This window comes from Melampsora larici-populina (assembly GCF_000204055.1).
Source record: "Melampsora larici-populina 98AG31 unplaced genomic scaffold MELLAscaffold_38, whole genome shotgun sequence".
Classification (NCBI taxonomy): domain Eukaryota; kingdom Fungi; phylum Basidiomycota; class Pucciniomycetes; order Pucciniales; family Melampsoraceae; genus Melampsora; species Melampsora laricis-populina.
The window spans coordinates 451,573-472,418 of NW_006768802.1; the positions used below are offsets into that span (position 1 = coordinate 451,573).

Genomic DNA, 20,846 nt, shown 5'->3' on the forward strand with positions numbered 1-20,846 from the left:
AATACCCTAAATGTATCTTATCCAGATGTTCAGAACTCAACATTTCGTCAAACAGATGCAAATCGAATTCCACCTCATGTTCGAATTCCAAATCAAATGCCAACTCATCCTCAAGTACCCCCTCCTCAATTTCATCCTGTGCCTCAGCAACCACAATTTCATCCTGCGCCCCCACAGCCACAGTTTCACACAGTACCTCAAGTACCTCAAGGTCAACCACCTCCACCCAACTCGCAGTTCTTTCCTCCGCCACCAAATCCTTTCGTACAACCACAATTCGCTTCTCAAAACCCTCATTTTGTTCCTGTGCCTCCTCGAAGTTCTTTCAATCCTGTTCCACCACCGCAATTCAATCCTGTTCCACCACCGCAATTTGATCAAACTTCTCAATCTTTCCATCCGACACAACCAACTTTTCAACAACCGTTCTTTCAGCCTCAACAATCTTCATTTCAAACTCAGCCACAATTTTTTCGTCACAATTCACCAATTCCTCAGCCAACTACCTTTAGACGAGAATCACAAAGAGAAACTGAAGGTATTGTGGATTTCAGACCTCCAAAAATTCGTGATAACTTAAGATTTTTTGGCAACAGCAAGTGTTTGAAACAGTTTATGTTGGAAATACATGAAGAACTTGATTTAATCAGATTCCCAAATGATCCATTCGACACTCAGAAAATAAACTGGATAGCAAGACATTTTACTTCTTTGAACTCGACACCTTCAAGCACTCAAATCTGGTTTATAGGTCTTTTAGAACGCAATGCTCATTCTCAAGGAATTTTCAACATGATTGGAAATTTGAAGAGTATCCCTTATCAATTACCAGTTTTAGCAAGTCTGGATGCGTTCTTAGGAGAATTATGGTTTAAATTTGGGATCCCGGTATCCCCACCCCCCCCCCTAGTAACCCCACCACCCCCCTCCCATTCACAGCTAGTGAAAGGCTTAGTGCCTGGTGACACATGTCGTGACAGTGCCAGATTGAACCACGCTCCCATCTTTGTAATTTTTGAAGTTCACCCAAAAAGCTTCAGCTCTATCCAACTTTTTCCCAGCTCCATATCATCCAACTCCACAGCTCACAACTCAAAAACTCTTGTCATCATCTAACAACACACCACACCTCAAAAATGGATTTTGGCGAAGTTATATACCCATCCTTACAAGAAGCTGAAGATGCACTGCGGAACTATGCCAAAGGATCAGGCTACTGGTTGAAAATCACCCGCACCTGTTCTGATAAACATAAGAGACAAAAGAAACGAGTCTTTGCCTGTTCTCATGGCAGAACACCTCAGCAAGTCGTCAGTGCAGTTCGATCCACCTCAACTCAACTTCTGGGATGCAATTGGTCTGCTACAATTCGACATGTGGAAATCACTCATCAGTGGAAGATTGAATTTAAAAATGATCAGCACAACAATCATGAACCTTCTACAAACCTTGCTGAGATACCAGCTTCACGTAAACTTGCACCAGAACAGCACAACTTTGTTATTAACCTTGCAAATGCAGGTGTTCCTCCACGACTCATTCTACGCACCTTGAAGGCATCCGATCCCACTAACTTGTCAACCAGCCAGGACATCTACAACATGATCAAGAAACAAAAACTTTTGGATCTCAATGGACGCACTCCACTTGAAGCTTTGATAGACAACCTCAAGGCAAATGATGTGTTCCATACCTATGAACTGGATTCTAATCACCGACTCCTACGTCTGTTTGTTGCCCCCAAAGCTAGTGTGAAGTCGGCTTCGGACTTCTGGACATCTGATGTGCTACTGATGGATTCAACTTACAAAACCAATCGGTGAGATCTTTCACAGCAATCAAGTTTAATCAGAGTTGAGACTGACTGATTTTTGTGGTTTGGTTGTCTTAGGTTTCAAATGCCACTCCTCCACGTGATGGGAGTTTCACCAACACATCAGTCTATCTCTCTATGCTTTGGTCTAATGCGACAAGAAACTGAAGCCGACTATCGATGGGTTTTGGAGCAGATGAAGCTGTGCTTTGGGTCCAAGCTTTCAAATCTGCAGGCTGTTGTGACTGATAGAGAGCTCGCCTTGATGAACGCTCTGAAGGAAACTCTGCCACACACCAAGAATCTACTCTGCAAATGGCATATCGAGAAAAATATTCAAGCTAACATCAAGATGAAATTAACAGACGAGCAATGGAAAGCGTTTCAAAGCAGCTGGCAGGAAATTTGCAACTCGATCTCTCCCGAAGACTTCGAAGCACGCTTTGAGGCTCTTCGAACTGATATTGGCGAGACTTCTTTCAATTACATCAAGAGTACGTGGGTGATTCACAAGGAAAAGTTTGTAACTGCTTGGACAAAGGATATAAAACATTTTGGTCACACCGTCACCTCTCGGATTGAAGGTGGTCATGCTGGTATCAAAGGCTGGATCTGGACATCAACTGGTGATCTTGCAACTGTATACACCAAGCTGGAATTTGTTTGTCAACAGCAAAGAGATAGGATAGAACACCGTATAGCCTTTGATCGAACTCATACTTTATCTCGACTTCGTCCTCAAATCTGGACTGATGTCAACAGAAAAATCTCGCACTACGCACTACTAGAGGTAATTTCTTGTCTAGTTTCCTCCCAACAATTCCTTTCCTGATTCATTATGAAACATTCTAAACCCAAATCACAAATAGACCTACAAGCAGTATCAAAAAGCCCTTTCTTTAGATGACACCAACAACTGCACCTACGTACTTTCGGGATCAAAAGGATTGCCCTGTGCCCACTTCCTGAAGCATCTCATGTTATCTTTGAGGAAATTGGCTGTGAACCACTTCGACCCTCATTGGCATCTAGAACCGCCTTTAGTTGACCCAGTTATACACAACCAACCACCTAACTTTGACTCGCTACTCAACCTCGTACGAGCACAACATAACACTCTCCCCGCCCATCAACAGAGCGTGTTGTGGAGTCAGTTAAGCCGGATTCTTGTCAGTCCAACTCCCACCATTGGTGATCCAGCTCCGATTCGATCTCGTGGTCGGCCTACAGGATCTTCGAACAAGACCAAGCGCGATCTTTGTCGTCATGAGCATCAGGAAGCTGAACAAAACGGTCCTCGATGTAGCCAATGCCACAAGACAGGTCACAACAAAAGAACTTGTCCTATCCCAGTAGAATCAGCAGATCCGGCCACAGTCGAGCATGGAGTGGTCTAGTCGTACAATGCTCAACACATCCTAGGACAAACACTATAAGATCCACCAAATACATACATGGATCTGAATTGTCCTTCTCTCTCTCCTTGTCTGTCTCTGTAGCTCTACAAGATCATTGCCTTGTTGGCTCTCGTCATTCATTTTGACACCACACTCCTTTGTCTTTGGTAATGAATCTTGTAATCGAGTCATCAAAGATATCAAACTTTGTCCAGCTACACAATAAGCTACGGAATTTACCCGAGCAATCACACTTGCTCAAAAGGGTTGAGAACCGAGTGGATTGAGCACAAGAACACAATGTGATCAATTCAATCGGTTCTCCTGACATCATGTGTTTTTTATCTGGTCTTTCAAATGCTTAACCACACTAACCCAAAAAAAGGGAAACATATAAGGCACTCGACACGATCAATTCAATCGGTCTGATTGATTGTTTCTCAGAATTGTTTTCCAATCGCTCCGATTGATTCAAATTCGATCGGTCGGAGCGATCTTGATTCATATTGTTTGTTTGTTTCGCGCAACACTTGAAGGATCCTTCAATTATTGTACCTATATGATGTTTTGTTAGGGAAACAATCAAAGAAAATTCTCAGTGAGTGCTGAGAGCGCGGTTCAAGCTAGCACTGTCACGACTTGTGTCAGCAGCAACTAAGCCTTTCACTAGCTGTGAACGGGAGGGGGTGGTGGAGTTACTAGGGGGGGGTGGTGAGGATACCGGGATCCTAAATTTGGTGACAAACATGCTGAGAAGACTGCAAGAGATCAACTTAGTGCTTGCAAACAAGGCAAAGGATCAATAATCGACTATAATTCAAGATTCAAACAATTATCTCTCCATGTGAAAAAATTAGAAGAAGATAAAATCATTCAATACATTGAAGGTTTACATCCCAGCATTCAACTAGAAGAGACTCGTGTTGAAGGTTGGGTTAACGAAACAAATCTCCTTCGTGTTCAAGACATGGCAGTAAGAGCCGCTGACATTTTGGATTTAAGATCGATAGTGACACAGACTTTTCCCCAACTTCGATCGCAAGGTGAAATCTACCGACACCCTCACGCCAGTCATCAAGCTTCACAACGTCCTGCCCATCATTCTTTACCCTCGTCAAGTCGTAATGGTCCAACTCCGATGGATATTGACGTTAACGCTGTCTCAACTGATCAAGATGGTTCCAATCCTTTTCCAGCGATTCGACGAATTTGCATCTCGAAGAACTTGTGTTTTGATTGTCTCAAGCCGTATGACGATGAACATAAACGTTTACAATTGACTAATGGTAAACGATCCTGTCCAAATCAGTCTGCACGCATTGAAGACAAGTTGAAGATGTTACGTGAATCGGTGTCCAACAATTGTCCAGGTGTACGTTCATCCTCTGTTCCAACTCAAATTTCTGCAGTTCAATTGGAATTATCGGATTATGAAGCTTTGCCAAACACGATTAAAGAAGAAACTACTCAATTGCTGGAATCGTTTTGGTCGACTTTGCACACACCTGATTATGAAAGCACAAGCAATGATTTGGTAGATCAAAATGTTCATTTGGATTCTATCAGGATTCAAGCTGACACGACTAAACATCGTCAATTTTTGATTCCTTTACGATTGATTTCAGATGACCTTCCAATAAATGTTATGGCTTTGGTTGATACGGGTGCGATGGACAGTTTTATGGATGTTGGATTTGCGGAATTGAATCAAGTCGAATTGAAGGCGAAGAAAGCTCCTCAAAAACTTTTTGGTTTTAATGGTGTTTCAGGAGTGACGGTTATGAGAGAGTGGACCGGTTGTTTGAAATTGATTGATGTTGAAGGAAAGGAAGAAGATGTTATGGCGACTTTAGGTGTGACGAAATTGAGCGGAGGTCACGATGTTATTTTGGGTTTGCCTTGGATGGAGGAACATGGAGTGTCATTGATGATGAACAAGTCGGGTAGATGGTTAGAGATAGGTGGTAGTATGGTGTCTACAGTCATAGTGAATGACAAAGTGGTAGATATATCAGTAGTTTCTTGTAAGTATGAAACTACTACTGTCTCTCCTCTCAAGTCCATTCCAACGGCGACCATCAAGACACCTTCCACCATTCCCATTGAACCCTCCACGAATCAAATCATTTCCATTACCCCTGACAAGTCTTTTCTTTCAAATCTACCCAAAAGTTGTTTGAAGTACTTACATGTTTTTTCTCCGCAGGAATCTGTTTTACCCCCCCACAGACCGTTTGACATTGCAATTGAAATAAAACCAGGCTGTGAACCTCCATTCAGAGGACTCTACAATTTGTCCCCTGATGAGCAAGCTGAGTTGAAGACTTACCTGAACGAGCAGTTAAGTAAAGGGTTTGTTCAACCTTCCAAATCCTCTGCCGCAGCCCCAATTTTCTTTGTCAAAGTTCCAGGTAAAAAGAATAGGCCTTGCGTGGATTATCGAGGTTTGAATAAGATCACCAAGCGTGATAGCTACCCCATTCCAGTAATGTCATGGATTTTGAACCAGTTGCGTGGTTGTAAGTTTTTCGCTAAAATTGACCTGAAGGCTGCCTTTAATTTATTAAGAGTTGCCGAAGGCGATGAGTGGAAAACAGCTTTCCGCACTCCTTGGGGACTGTTTGAATATACTGTTATGCCTTTTGGACTTGCTAACGCTCCTGCAGTATTTCAATGTTTTATCCAATGGGTATTACGAGAATATTTGGATGTTTTTTGCTTTGTGTATCTTGATGATATCTTGATTTTTTCGAAAACCGCAGAAGATCATGAAAGTCATATCGAGAAGATCCTGGCAAAATTATCGGAACACAAGCTGACCGCTTCACCAGGAAAATGTGAATTCTTTGCTAAAGAGGTTGTTTTTTTAGGTTTTGTCATTTCGACGGAAGGCATCAGCATAGATCCATCAAAGTTGAAGACTATCGCCGATTGGCCTTACCCATTGACTTTAAACGACTTACAGCGTTTCTTGGGGTTCTCAAACTTTTACCGCCGCTTTATAGCTGATTTTTCCGAAGTTGTGGCACCTCTTACAACTTTAACGGCGAAGACTGCGGACGTTGTCAACGGTTTAAAGGATAAAACAGCAGTAGATTCCTTCAATAGGCTGTGTCGTTTATTTTCTTCCGCTCCCTTCCTTTTGCACTTTGATTTTACTCTGCCTCGCGTACTACAAGTTGACGCTTCGGGATATGCTTACTCTGGTATATTATTGCAGAAATCACCTGAAGGACAATTACGGCCTGTAGCATATTTTTCGAAGAAGCTCACAGAAGCAGAACGTTGCTGGCAAATACACAATCAGGAACTCGGTGCTATTGTCGCTTGCTTCCATGAGTGGAGAGCGTGGCTTATGGGCACAACTTTTCCTGTCACAGTCTTATCAGACCACGCTAATCTTCGTTACTTCATGACTGCGCAGCTCCTGACACCACGACAAGCGCGTTGGGCTTCATTTTTAGGCGAATTCAACTTTGAAATCTTACATACGCCAGGGAAAACGAATCCTGCGGATCCGGCTTCCCGCCGTTCAGATTTTGTTTGTGGCAAGGAAGACAGTTCTCGTGTCATTCTTTTAGGCTCACGCGAAGTCAAGAATATTGGTGTCCAAGCTATCAGTGTGGCAAACGCGGGTCGTTTTGATATCTCGTCATTTATGCCTGTTGAAGATTCACTAATGCGTCAATTTTCTACTGCATACAGAGACGACGAGTTGATAATCGGCATCCATCCGGCTTTCTTGTGTTGTGTGGATAATGTTTGGTGGTGGAGGGACCACGTCTACGTTCCTTCGCGATTTCGTGATGAGATTTTTTCACTTTGTCATGATTCAGTAACAGGTGGCCATTGGGGAACGTTGAAAACTTACGATCTTATTTCCCGCTCCTTTGGTTGGCCAAACATGAGGCGTGACATTTTGGATTTCATTCGCAATTGTGCTAGTTGTCAACAGGTTAAAGTTGACCAGCGTCCCCTGCAAGGAAAATTGACACCATTACCAGTCCCGGAGCGTCCCTGGTCAACCATAGGTATTGATTTTATCGTGAAACTGCCGGTTTCTCACGGTTTTGATTCCGTAATGGTTGTTGTCGACCACTTGTCAAAGGCTGCACATTTTATTCCTGCCAAGGAGTCATGGAAATCGGATGAGTTGGCTAATGCTTTTATTGACAATGTTTTCCGTTTTCATGGTTTACCGGATGTGGTAGTTTCTGATAGGGGAACAACTCTGGTTTCGGCATTTTGGACGCATGTCCTACGTTTGCTATCCGTCAAACCTGCTCCTTCTACCGCCTTCCACCCCCAAACGGATGGTCAGGTTGAACGAACAAATGCCCTATTGGAAGATTATTTGCGTCATTTCGTGGCGGAGGATCAGCAGGATTGGTGTTGACTTTTGGCTCTGGCTGAGTTCTCTTACAATAATTCTGTCTCCTCCTCAACAAAAATGACACCGTTCTTTGCTTTGTTAGGTTACCACCCTCGGTTTAATTCATTCACGCATTCTTCGGGTCGACCTGCAGCGGACGACTTTGTCAAACACATTCAGCTTATACAAGAGAAGCTCCGTGACAACCTAGTACAAGCAAAATCGACACAAGCGAAGTTCTATAACAAGGAACGACGTGTTGTGGCTACATATCAACCTGGGGATCTGGTTTGGTTGTCACGTCGAAATTTGAAGACTAAGCGGGCGAATAACAAACTGGATGTTCGGCGGTTAGGTCCCTTTGCGGTCTTGCGTATGGTGGGGAACAATGCTGCTGAGTTGGATTTACCTGCTTCCTTGGGTCGCCTGCATCCTGTCTTTAACGTCTCTTTGTTGATGCCTTTTGTAGGGGATTTGGCAAAAGTTCTGCCCAACCAGGCCACGCGATGGAGCGACTTGCTACTTCAGGACAAAGAGAAGGTCGCGACAATTCTCAACTACAGGTGCTCCTCTCCTGATTTTCACGAATATCTGGTCAGGATGGACGCCTCTTCGGAACTGGATGCTGTCTGGTCGCCACTTTCGCAGCTACCTTTTGATCTGGATCATTATCTCGAACGCTTCCACCGGTTATGGCCGACTTTGGGTTCAGGCCCTTCTGAGGAAGTCTGGCGTTTGCGTGCTCGTCGACGGGTGGACCCGGCTTTCGACGCATCCCGTTCTGTCCTATTCTAGACAAAGCTTGATTTGTTTTTTCCGCCCCGTTGCTAACCCCTGTGTGCCTAAACAAGCCACTCAAGACGTGGGTATGTGAAAGCTGGGGAGGTTTTTTGCATTTCTTGTACATGGGCAGTCATAATTTGTCATGAACTGCTAGATGCTAGTAGGTTATGAAGATAACAACTAAGGAACAATTTTCAATTAAGGAACAAGTTGTAGAGATATACATTGGTACCTGGATTTGTTTATTATTACTATATATATAATACCTCTTGTACCAAATTGTTCGCTTTTCTCTTCATCAGAATAATTATTATCTTAATCTTCTTTCTCGTTTTTGTGTCTCCGATCTGAGATAAAAACCGTTTCCAAAAGAATTTGCTGAAAAGCCGAACCGTAGAACTTCTCCGATAAGAGAAATTCAGCTACATCCCCAGTCATCACATTCTGGTCATGCTCCCAAACAACCCTTTGTCACTCAATGTAGTGAATGTTGTTTACCAAAATGGGAAACAGTCGGAGATTTAGCTACAAGTTGAGCTACTGATTTCACAAGGACTTCTGGTAATCAACCCAAAAAAATTAAATTACTTCATTTGATCAATAAGGATACTTCGAGGTTAATACAAGGTCTTTAATTTGAAAGAATAAGTTTCTGGTTTGAAAGCTTCCGAGTCAAAAGGAGAGGAGCGAGTTGTAATAGTTGTAATCCAAAGGATTTGTATTTGATTTGAATGGATCATGATTTGATGTTTGTATGAAATCATAATCTTGCAATTTAAAAGAATTCAATCTGGATAAGACTATGGTCTAGGTTTGATTTTGAATGATTATGATTTGATTTGAGTTGAAAGATTTGTTTGAAGTTGATTTGTTTGAAGTTGACAAGTTTTGAATTTGTGTTGAAAAAATTAATCGAGTCAATCGGAGGGAGTAAAAAGTTGGGATTGATATGAAGAGAAGAGTAAACCAAAGGGGAATTGTTAAAAAGGAGGATGATCGTAGAGGGAAAGAAAAAGATAGAAAAAAAGAGGAAAAGAGACAAGTAAAAAAAACTCACCATGATGAGGTGAGAACCAAAAGCGACAGAGAGTCGCACACTCACGAAGTTGCATATACAAAAACAAAAGCGACTTTTTTGTCATTTTCAAGAATATGCACGATTTTTGCATATATATGCAAAAATACGTGTGCGCCTTTTGTTGCACTCGGGTTTACCAAATGACAATTTCGAGTCACATATGCAACCAAATATCACTGCGCATTTTTGGTGGTGCATATTCGGTCGCACACGTTACATATGCGTTACCGAAGTGGGTGGTACATACAGGTCTGCTCACATCAGGTAACTTTTTTGACTTTGACAAAATTGTCCCAAAAATTCACTACATATATCTCCATAGCTACCCAGGCAATTATCTCTAAGCCATTTGTCTGTGATAGATAGGATGTTACATGAAATTTAGTTGATTTGATTGCACCAAAACTTTGAGTCAGTGTATGTAGTCAATTTTTTCACCTGTGGTGCACAGAATGTTTGGCTGTAAGCCGAAGATATTGTATGCAGTATCAACGGATAATGTCCGAAAATCGGGCCGCAGATGAGCCCAGATTTGGCAGATGACTCTGAGAATTTTTTTTGAAATAACTCCACAAGTTTTTATAAATCTAAGTGGTAAAATCATCAAATAAAACAACTTTTTTTGTATCATAAACATGCATTAGAATGTCTCTAGAGCTTGTGGGCCTGTCTCACATCCCTAAAGTGCCTCTGAAGGTGTTAGGCAGCCCAAAAATCAAAATTTGACTCATCTGCCCAAATCTGGCTCAGTCTCAGATTCATCTGTATGAATCTGAACCTGACTATTGTAAAGTCTTAAGATTCATCTGGCTACACAACCGTCACTAAAGCCGTAGCAGATTGATCTGGCTACTCATCAAGCAGATTCATCTGCTGCAATTACCCTCAACCACGACTCCATTCTAGCTGGTTGTACATGTGTACTATGACTCAACTTGGTAATAAAACACTGTATACCTGCTACAGCTTGACTCAAACCGTGTACATAACATAATGAGCTTTGATTCCAAGCCAATACATTGGGGGGATCTCATCTGAGCTCATCTGAGCTTCATATCTACAAAACTCACTGGCTACACATACGGCCCTGATGATTCTGTAAAGAGCAATCCCATCTGGGCTCATCTGAGCTTTAAATTCACAACACTCACTTGCTACACATCTGGATCTGATTACTCTTCAAGTAGGAATCTCATCTGGGCTCATCTGCCCTTCTCAATACTCATACACAATTCTCACATTCCACCAGCATGTTGTATCTCTCAGTCCTTGTACATAGATAAAATTGCATTACATGTTTTATGGAATTGAATATAGAACATCTCACATTCCAATCTTCCTCTGCAACATACCTTTCGACTGACTGAGCCTTCAAGTGTTGTCTTCAGCAATTGTTGCTTCTGAATATTGGCAAGTGTTGTGCAGAAGAGATCCTAGATGAATGTCTCATGCGAAGATCACATGTGCATGATCTAGAAATAGTCCATGATAGATTCCCAGTACATTGCGCAATGTTGTGAATTTTTCACAATATTGTGAAGATTTCACAAGAGTGCAAAATTTTCACAATATACTGAAGTTTTCACGAGCGTGTCAACTTTTCACAGCATTGTGAATTATTCACCTCAGCCTCCCTGAGATGAAAGTTCTTTTTAAAAACTTTGAGTACTTTCATTCATGTATACTTCTAAAGCAAAGCATGGGAGGTAAAATTGGTTGTGCAAAGGTTACATTGTTGTGAAAATTTCACAAAATGTATGATCTTGTGAAAATCTCACAAAATTTGTAATATTGTGGAACATTCACAGGATATGTCATTTTGTGAAAATTTCACAAGATGATAAAGTTTGTGAATTTTTCACCAAATAGATCATCTTGTGAACAATTCACACAATTCATCATCTTGTAAGATGATCCAAGCTACATGTTCTTATAACATTATATGGAACCAAGATGATTTTGTGATTTTTTACACCACTTTGAGACTCACAAAAAAGTCCGTCATTACATAATGCCTTCACTAGAAAAGCAAAAAACCTTTGCAAGTGTAGTGCATGTATACATTTTGTAAAATCTCCACAATGTATAATCTTCTGAAAATGTCACAAAATGTACAACCTTGTAAGAATTTCACAGGATATATCATTTTGTGAATTTTTCACAGGATATCTCACCTTGTGAACATTTCACCAAATATATCATTCACACTCACTCAAATTTCATATCTATACTGTATGTCTGAGGAATTCTCAAAAACATGCATCTCACAATTTGATGTGTCCACATGGAGACAACTGCAAAGACATGTGATTTCAAAAGCACTCTTTTGGGCCTACCATTCAATCACACTCAGGATCTTTTATTTCACACCATTTTTTATTTGTTTGATCTATGTACATGTCAAATGAGCCCCTGGTACATTAAACACTCTTCACAACATGAGCACACTATACAATGAAACTACAAAAAATCAGAATCAGAACTGCTAGAGCTACTAGAGCTACTTGATCTCCTTGAGCTACTAGGTCTTGGACTGGTGAGTGGACTGGATATGTCAATCGTCACACACTGAGATGGGCCATCAGTTTCATCCCGGCGCTTGTTACGTTCTGTCCTGATCTCCTTAGCAATATTCTTGAATACCAAAAAGTTTTGTCCATACATTCCGGTCCATGTATCCGCGGCGTTGTTGTGCAATTGGGACCATTCAGAGCATAGGTTGGGTATTGGAAGATCATTGCTAAAATTCAGTTCTAGGGACACATAGTGATCGTTGAAGACAAAAGTGATGGTAATTGGTTTGATTTCAGGTGGAGGAGCCGTGAAAAAAGGGTATGTGGGGCATGCCAATGCTTCCGCAGGGGTGTAATACATAACCGGCTGGTGAAATGTGTTAGCGATGAGGGCGGGACCACCTGGCATTGGATACCAGTTTTGTTGTGTGGCAGTGGCCAGTGGGTTTTGAAGGATTTCCATGAACTTGTCGAAATTGTAACCAGGACACAGTTCGGGAAGGTGTTCAAAATACCAGTTGTATCTTGATACCAGCTCCGCTCATGAATGTACTAGGCCTTAGCCAGTCAGGTAAGCACTTTCTGATTCATATAATTGTATTTTGTCATTTCAGCCAGGCTCAATTCCATATGTTATATTCATTAGGATGGGATCCAACTGCCAATACGCTTCCCATACAGTTGGTGACAGGCAGTCACACTTCTCAAATTGTTACAAAGACAACTTGGGAAGAGTGCACCAAAACTGTGGAGTCCGTATATCATGGACTATTTCTAGATCATGCACGTGTGATCTTTGCATGGGACACTCATCTAGTTTCTCTTCTGCACGACACTCGCCAATATTCAGAAGCAACAATTGCTGAAGATAATGTTTTGGAGGAACGGTGGAGTTATATTCTACAGAGCAAGCTTGAATTATGATATTTTACTCTTCCTTTCCATGGAACATGTAATGCAATTGATATAACACGATCAGAAATGTTCACAAGATATTATATATTGTGAACTGTTCACAGGATGATATAATGCTTCACAAGATTATACATTTTGTGATGTTTCCACAAGATTATACATCTTGTGAATTTTTTACAAGAGTATACATCTTGTGAATTTTTCACAAGATTATACAACTTGTGAACCTTTCACAAGATTATACATCTTGTGAATTTCTCACAAGATTATACATTTTGTGAATTCTTCACAGGATTATACGCTGTGTGAAATGTTCACAAAAATGTAACTTTTGCACAACCAATATTAACTTGCACGCTTTGCTTCAGAAGTCAACATGAAGGTACCCAAAGATCCTTTTCCTTCAGATCTTGTGTGGACTTTCATGTCTGGAATAATACTATGTTATTTTGATGAGGAAAGTCCATGGAGTGTGATATTTTCACAACATAAGTGAGACATCCACTATGCTGGTGGCACGTGAGAATGTTATATTGAGAATGGCAGATGAGCCCAGATGAGAATTCCCTTTGAGAATTATGAGATGGCGGATGTGTAGAAAGTCAATTTTGTGCTGATGAGGGTCAGATGAGGCCAGATGAGATCACCCCCAAATCTTTTCCTGGACACAACAATCAAATTCCATATTCATTACAAATGTAGATCAGTGTGTACAGTGGTTGAGCAAAGAGTCAAGCTGTAATGGATGTACTGTACAGAGTAGTGTGGTGAATGTGATGTACATACATAGTCAGCAGATGAATCCGCCTGATGAGTAGCCAGATCAATCTGCCACGGCTTTAGTGACGGTTGTGTAGCCAGATTTGGGCAGATGAGTCAAATTTCGATTTTTGGGCTGCCTAACACCTTCAGAGGCACTTTAGGGATGTGAGATAGGCCCACAAGCTCTAGAGACATTCTAATGCATGTTTATGATACAAAAAAAGTTGTTTTATTTGATGATTTTACCACTTAGATTCATAAAAACTTGTGGAGTTATTTCAAAAAAAATTCTCAGAGTCATCTGCCAAATCTGGGCTCATCTGCGGCCCGATTTTCGGACATTATCCGTTGATACTGCATACAATATCTTCGGCTTACAGCCAAACATTCTGTGCACCACAGGTGAATTTTTTGTATGCTTTTGTCAAGCTGAGGAATATTACAGCATGTATCACATATGATTCACGTATCCAGATGGGAAGATAACTGAGCAGACCTGTATGTACATGATAGCCACCTATTCACTCAGCCTTCTACACATGCATAGTGCGGGTGTTATGGCTCAAGTGGGGAGTGATAGATCCTGTTATGTAAAATTTCCTAATCATTTCCCCCCTTCCATTTGGGGAATTTGAATGATGTTCACAGTGAGCTTTGCTACTCATGGTGGCCTGGAGGCCTGGACTGCAGAATGGTTGGCCCCAGGAGGAAGATTTTGAGATAGAGCACTGAGGGCAGCAACAAATGGCGCTGCGCTCCTCCACTGGAGTGCTCCCCTCTGCATTGTAGTAGAAATATAACAGCTGGAACATTACTACAGGCTGGCACCACATGAAACTTAACCCTCTGTTTGACAAAAGGGTGGAGGGTGGGACAAAAGAAAAAAACTATGATTTTGATGAGAATTTATAAACTATAGACAATTTCAAAGAGACTACTGAAGATTGTAGGTATGATTTATCATAAAACTTGAATCTGGACTACAATAGGTGCCAATGCTTTTGGTCTTTGGTAAAATGCTTTTATTCCTGTGGTCATGGCAAAAACTGGGGCTCAGTGCTTTTCAGTGCTTCTTTTTATGCTTTTGGTCTGCTTTGACTCCAATCACATTATGATTTTTGTTTTGCATTATTTGCACAAGTATGTATATCACTGCTCATCAAAGGCAGTTCTTGTTTAATTAAAGTGGTCTTGTTTTTAATACATACACCTGTCTTGTGTCTAATTTTCAGCCCTTTCTGCCCACCTACAATTTTAACCACCAAATATTCTGCTATCACTACTTCACCTCTCTTGCATACAAATTCGGCACTAGAAACTGGTTTCAAATGTACTTGATAGAATAAGGGCCCATTCAGCTGGAAACCAAAAACCTCACCAAAGCCAAAAACTCTTTTTGGTCAAATACACTTTTTGATTTTGGTCAAAAACACCGGCGTTTGGCAACTTTATTTGACCAAAAACAAAAAGTGTATTTGATCAAAAATCCATTGATTTTGAAAAACAGCATCAAGGCTGTTTTTCAGTCCAAAAACTCTTTTTGCCCCTCGCCTCAACCAATAAATCAACTTCAATCTCTCTCTCACCCTCTCTCTCTAACCATGCCCTTTTATTTTGTTCACACCCTCACATTTGCTCAGCCTTCTTCCCCATTGTTCATCTCTCTCTCTCTACATAACACCTGTCCTAAAGTTACAAAAAATCGAAATTGCTAGAGATTGAATTGAAGCACAAGGAATGCTCCATGATGATCAAACCACATGATGTGAAGTGTCAACAAACAGAACATTGATGGAGCAATGATTTGGGTCATCAATGACCGTGATGGATGGATGGATGGAATTAAAAATGGATTGGTTGATTTTCAAGTTTCAATTGAAAAAGTCTTTTTATTTCATCTTTACCAAACAGTCAAATGGTGATCAATGGTCAACGATGATCAAGATGATCTTTTGTTGACCTTTTTGGTCAACTGCTTGGTAATCAAAAAAGCTGAAATTCGAGTTTCTCTATCTGCCCCTTGAAGAAGGGGCAGATTGAAATTTTGTTTTTGTGTAATGAATTTTTGGAAATCCAGCCAAACGGGCCCTAAACAACTTTAGAGTTAATCAAGAATAATCTTGTCATGAAAGACATATTTGGGAAATGTCTCTCATCCTGCCAATTTTCTTGCTTCTGGTCCCTTTTCCTGATCTCACAAGGAGCAAAAGTGCTACCTTCAGAGAGAGAATGGATCTACTGATCCAATATCAATGGATCATGAGTGCAGTACCAGCCACTGGGGCCCTAGTATAACTTAGATTTTGTAATGTTTTATAAACAAAAATTTGTTTTTTTGATTTTTCTTGATACAATTTTTTGGATGAAGTAAATTTTAACAAGTGGGAACAACTACAATCAGAAGAGAGACAGAACATACAAGAAAAATATTAGCAGTGGCTTGGCTAGACTTCTTTGAGATGTCCTTTTGGTATGCCTTCTAGTTGCACTTACTTCCATAGTAGTTTTTAACGGCTTCACCTTTTGACAAGTGCAACATTTGCCATTCCACACATTCTACTTTGTTAATACTGTGGGCCAACTACAAGTGATATGTACCCTGACCACAATCAAGTTGAAAGCCCAAATTTTAAGGGTAGGGTACTCTTTAGGGGTACTCTATGCTCACTAGTGGTTGGTTGTTTGTTGTTTTTAGTAATCTATTTGTAGTCCAGGGCAGTGTGCAGCTTAGGTTAGGAAGAGCTATTCTATTGATACTCAGTCCTCCTGATCCCACCCTGCTAGACAACCCCAAGCTACTCAAGCAAGACCTACCGCTATGGGATAGCACATCTCTTCCACAAGATCAGTAAACTGTTTTGATGGATAGCTCCTAAGGTGGTACAGCCTGGTTGGGTGTAAGTGTCCCCTCACAAGAATCACCACCTATACCTCAATAGAACTTTGATTTTCCTTTAAAAGGAGTGTGTAATCAATTGCTTGGTGGGTGTGCTTGAAGGTTGCAAGAGGGGGTTTTATATACTATCCTCTTGAAATTCAATTGTAGTGATAAAGACATTATTACTCTTAGTTACACTCAATTACATTTGGGTATATTATGTATATGTTATGTAGCATAAGCATATTGACTCTTGACACTGATTTATGAGGTGTAATTAGTGTTTTATTATATATTAGGGGGGCTCAAGTCAAAAAATTTTACTACTTTTATTGTAAAAAACTTTTTTGAGCAGTAAATTTACGCAAATTTGCATAAATTTGCTGCTCAGAAGGAGATCCAAAAGAAATTTTTACGTTCCGTTTTTACAAATTGGGAAAAATTTTTACAGCACAGTACTGTAAAAAACTTTCCCCGATTTTTCAAGAAAAGGCCACAAAATTTTTGACTTGAGCCCCCTTACTAGGTGGTTTCAAGTTTGATGAATTTTTACGTAATTTTTATAAATTTGGACAAGTTGTTCATAAAAAAATCTTTGTAAAATCAATGTATTTTCAATTTGGGACACCTTTTTAGGTGTCCTGCTTTAAAAATTTTATGCATGTTTTACAACAACAGGCATGTTGTGGCATAAAAATACGTAAAAATCCGCAACTCGAAACCCCCTACTACATATTGATTTTATATTACATGTATCAGTAATTATTATTTTTACGTGTTTTGTTACATGTCATATACTGGTCTTAGGCTTTAGGTATATGTAACTGGGTATAATATATGTTATTTATATGTTACAAGTTATCTTTTGGGTACATGTATATGTACTCAGGGCTGACACAAATTCTGAACCTCAAATTTGATTGTGGTGCACTTCTTGAACTGCCCGCCCCCAAAAAAACTCAAACCAAATCTTGTATTGGAATTATTTTTGATAATAGGAGCACATTTCATGTCAGTTAAGAGCATGCTATTAGAAGAAATTCAACACATGTTTGTATGGCTCAATTGGTGATCAGTCATTGGATCACACCCAGATTTCCCAATTGATCCAGAATGTCAATCATCCTCACCTTGTGTTGAAAGAACCCAGGAGGCCTGTAATGTCCCTCAACAAGCTACATTACAAGAAGTCCATTAAATCATACTTAGAAACCTTAGGACTTAAGACATAGCCATCCAAGTACTTCCTTCCACAACACTACCATGCTCTGACTCCTTAAGGATCTTTGACTGATCTTTGTCATCATCTCTTTTGAAGTCAGGTATGTCTATAGTCACATCTACATTTATATCCTTTTCTCTCTTGAAGGATCCTTGACTGATCTTTGTCATTGTCTCTTTTGGAGTCAGTTTGTAATTAGAATGTGTACTTTGGTTCTGGAAACCTTTCCACCACTTCTGAGGTGTTGATTTTCCAACTTGTGCCTTAAAATTTATTTAATAACTTCACAGCCCTTCTCCTTCCTTCCTTTCCAGTGAGGAGATTTGAAGTCCTTACAAGGCCCAACTTGGCTCAAAATCCCAGGGGGAATTAGTGGAGCTGAGGGGTAAGACCTGAGTAGTATTGGAACCTGAAACTCCTTACCTCTTAAGCTAGAATTTCTTGCCAGTATCAAGACCTTCAGTTGGTGTATGTGTGCTCTCTGACATTGTGTACCACCACATCATATATAAGTCTAGGTTGTCTTGACAAGTCTAATTAGATCATGCCCATAAATCTGATTAGCACCAAAATATGAGTGCATAGAATTATAGTCATCTTAAGGACCTGTTGTGTCACACTCTACTGAGAATGGAGACAGAAGGGTTGCCCATCTTGGCTCTAGTTGTGCACAGAGGCACCCATACCTATTTTCAACCTTTCAAATGGACAGATGGTTGATATCCAAAGAATTGGAAATATCTGTGTGTAACCTGATGCACACACATACCACACAACAAGGGTTGGCACTTAACGGTCCCAAAATGGACAATGTAATGGATCATTGCATCCACCCAGATTAAGCTTATCATAATCTGTCAGACCCAATGTTTTTGATAATCAGTCACATCAAATCCCTTGTTGCAGTCAGTGAACATTTGTTACCCATGAATGTCAAGTCAATTTGACCTTCATACAGTTCACCAACCATACCCATTGCAGACCGTCGCTGCTATGATCCATTGCATTACCATACACAATTGGCAAATATATGTCACTCAACACATTGAAAAAACCAAATTAACTCAATGCAGCAGCTTTCATGTCAGCCCTCAACTGCCTAGCGTTTTGACAGATGTCTCACCGTACCCAAAAGAAACGGCAAAAATCTGTGACCCGAACGTGATTTGAACACGCAGCCTTCCGATGGAAATCCAGAACTGGAGTCGGACGCGCTACCATTGCGCCATCAGGCCCATGTCACAGTGCGTGACTTCTCATTTCTCGGCCGTACAGACGTGCGACACGGTTTCTTTGCATCCATGATTTGCAGAGTCCACGTATGCTAAAAAACAGTGTCCAGAGACTCAGAGTCTGGAAATCTAACATCTTTTGTCTAGCTGTCACTCCGGCATGAATCTAGCCAAGAAGAGCTAGCCAAAGCATCCCACATGAATCGAGAAAAGATTCAAAGGGATGTTGAATTTCTTACAATCAAGGCGTGTCAACTTAGTCACCTACAAACAAAATGAGAGCTTTTAAGGAATTGCCGGCCATGTGCGAACGTGCGAAAATACAACTCGTAAGATCGGAACTAGTTGATTGCTGGATGAATCTACCTAAAGCTATTTGTGAATGGCTCCCGATCTTCAGGAAGAGGCTATATGGGGATCCGATAAGAGACCTGTGGTAGCTTTCCGAACTGTTGGACTCATCTCGACCCTTGATCGGGATTCCGAGTCGACGAAAACATGGACAAAAGAACCAAAGGCGGCACAGCCAGCTTCTTCATTACGCTCCAAAGCGAGTGTCACGTTTCCATTTGCTTCGGTAGATCCGGGTTGCCTAGCTGCTGAACGGGCAGGCCAAAGGGCGAGTCGCCAATGCACGCTCGATTTCCCCACGTGTTGTGTTGCGAGTCCGACTAATAATGTAGTAGGGAACCCGACCGGTGCAAGATAAGTGCAACTTGAAGATACCACAAAAGCCATCGGTGACACTCCACGATCGTCTGCACACTTATCAATAAGGAATTTGTTGACCGTCGTGTCAAAGAGATGATAGTAGTACGCGCTTTAATCGGAGAGAGATGGAAGCATTGTTTCCAAGTCCGACATTCCATCAAGCATCATCACATCAAAATCTCTTATTCAAACCAAGATCTGCTTGTCACATCCTTTTTAGAAAGACTGACTTGTTCATGTGTCCATATTGATCATTATCCTGCAAGCATAACATGTGCAGAAAGATAATCAAGTCAGCTGGGAAGAATACATGTAGGAGGGGTGCAGATAGGACGAGAATTGGGAAGATTGTGTCAACGAACCGACCATCTAGTTTGGATCGGTATCCAATAGCGGTATGTTTCGGCACGCTTCCATACGTCATCGGGGTTTTTGGCTATCGAAGCGGGGGCCGCAGTAGTTAGAGATGATTGATCGTTCGGCATCTCTTTCGAAAGTCCTCGACTGCTGGTATTTGTCGCCGAATTGTCTCTAACTACTGCCGGCGTGTTGAGGTGCGAAGCAATCCGAGCAAGTCGGAGAGCTGGTTTAGCTTGCATGCTTGATGGCCTGCTTGCCTGCTTGCTTGAGTGGGCGCCAAACTGGTGGAGACAAGGTGAGATGTGAGACTCTGACTTTGATCAGGAAGGAGGCGCGGGGATAATCGATAGCCGAGCTGTGCAAATGCGTGCAGGGGTCGTGGAGCACAAACATGTGTCTCAAACATGACAAAGACACCGAGGGCAGGGCACTGACCGCAGGCTCATGAGTCACAGGATGGGGGCGCAAAAATAATAACGCGCCCAGGCGCGCGCCAAAACATCTCGGAAACAAGGTGGGCGCGCCCAAAGGCCTGTATGCCTCATAGTCAGAAAGTGGGGCTTTCCACGTGTTTATTTTCTTATAAAATCCATTTCAAGTTGTTTTATGAATCAACTTCAATTAACATTAGACCTTCAAACAATCTATCTTCCACCTTATCAGCAACAAATATGTATTTAAGGTTGGTTAAAATGCATTTCCTGGATTTTTTCGCATTTTTTCATGTTTTTTCATTTTTGCGCGGTGGAAGGCCGCGCCTAATGCGCCAGTGACGCCTAGACGCACCCTTTTCACAAGAACACACCAGGG

General features: G+C 41.2%; 4 protein-coding genes across 4 annotated transcripts in view; 2 read left to right on the forward strand and 2 right to left on the reverse strand.

Moving 5' to 3' along the window:
• The window catches only part of MELLADRAFT_109684 (uncharacterized protein), a gene marked incomplete at both ends in the record, with an annotated part of 1,127 nt that extends 495 nt beyond the window's left edge, over positions 1-632 (forward strand). The window contains 2 exons of the mRNA XM_007413663.1: positions 56-543; positions 597-632. Coding sequence (XP_007413725.1) covers positions 56-543; positions 597-632 — 524 coding nt within the window. The remainder of the gene's footprint in view (positions 1-55; positions 544-596) is intronic.
• A 3,545-nt stretch (positions 633-4,177) lies between these two features.
• Positions 4,178-4,788, forward strand: MELLADRAFT_109685 (uncharacterized protein; the record flags this gene model as incomplete). Its single annotated transcript, XM_007413664.1, has 2 exons — positions 4,178-4,756; positions 4,777-4,788. The coding sequence occupies 2 exons, from the start codon at positions 4,178-4,180 to the stop codon at positions 4,786-4,788; spliced, it is 591 nt and encodes a 196-aa protein (XP_007413726.1).
• A 7,115-nt stretch (positions 4,789-11,903) lies between these two features.
• Positions 11,904-12,365, reverse strand: MELLADRAFT_65937 (uncharacterized protein; the record flags this gene model as incomplete). The annotated part of the gene is made up of 1 exon (XM_007413752.1): positions 11,904-12,365. One exon carries the CDS (start codon positions 12,363-12,365, stop codon positions 11,904-11,906), a length of 462 nt encoding a protein of 153 aa, XP_007413814.1.
• A 6,996-nt stretch (positions 12,366-19,361) lies between these two features.
• On the reverse strand, positions 19,362-20,161 carry MELLADRAFT_38346 (uncharacterized protein; the record flags this gene model as incomplete). Its single annotated transcript, XM_007413751.1, has 3 exons — positions 19,362-19,785; positions 19,907-19,935; positions 20,039-20,161. The coding sequence occupies 3 exons, from the start codon at positions 20,159-20,161 to the stop codon at positions 19,362-19,364; spliced, it is 576 nt and encodes a 191-aa protein (XP_007413813.1).
• Between the last annotated feature and the right edge of the window lie 685 nt (positions 20,162-20,846).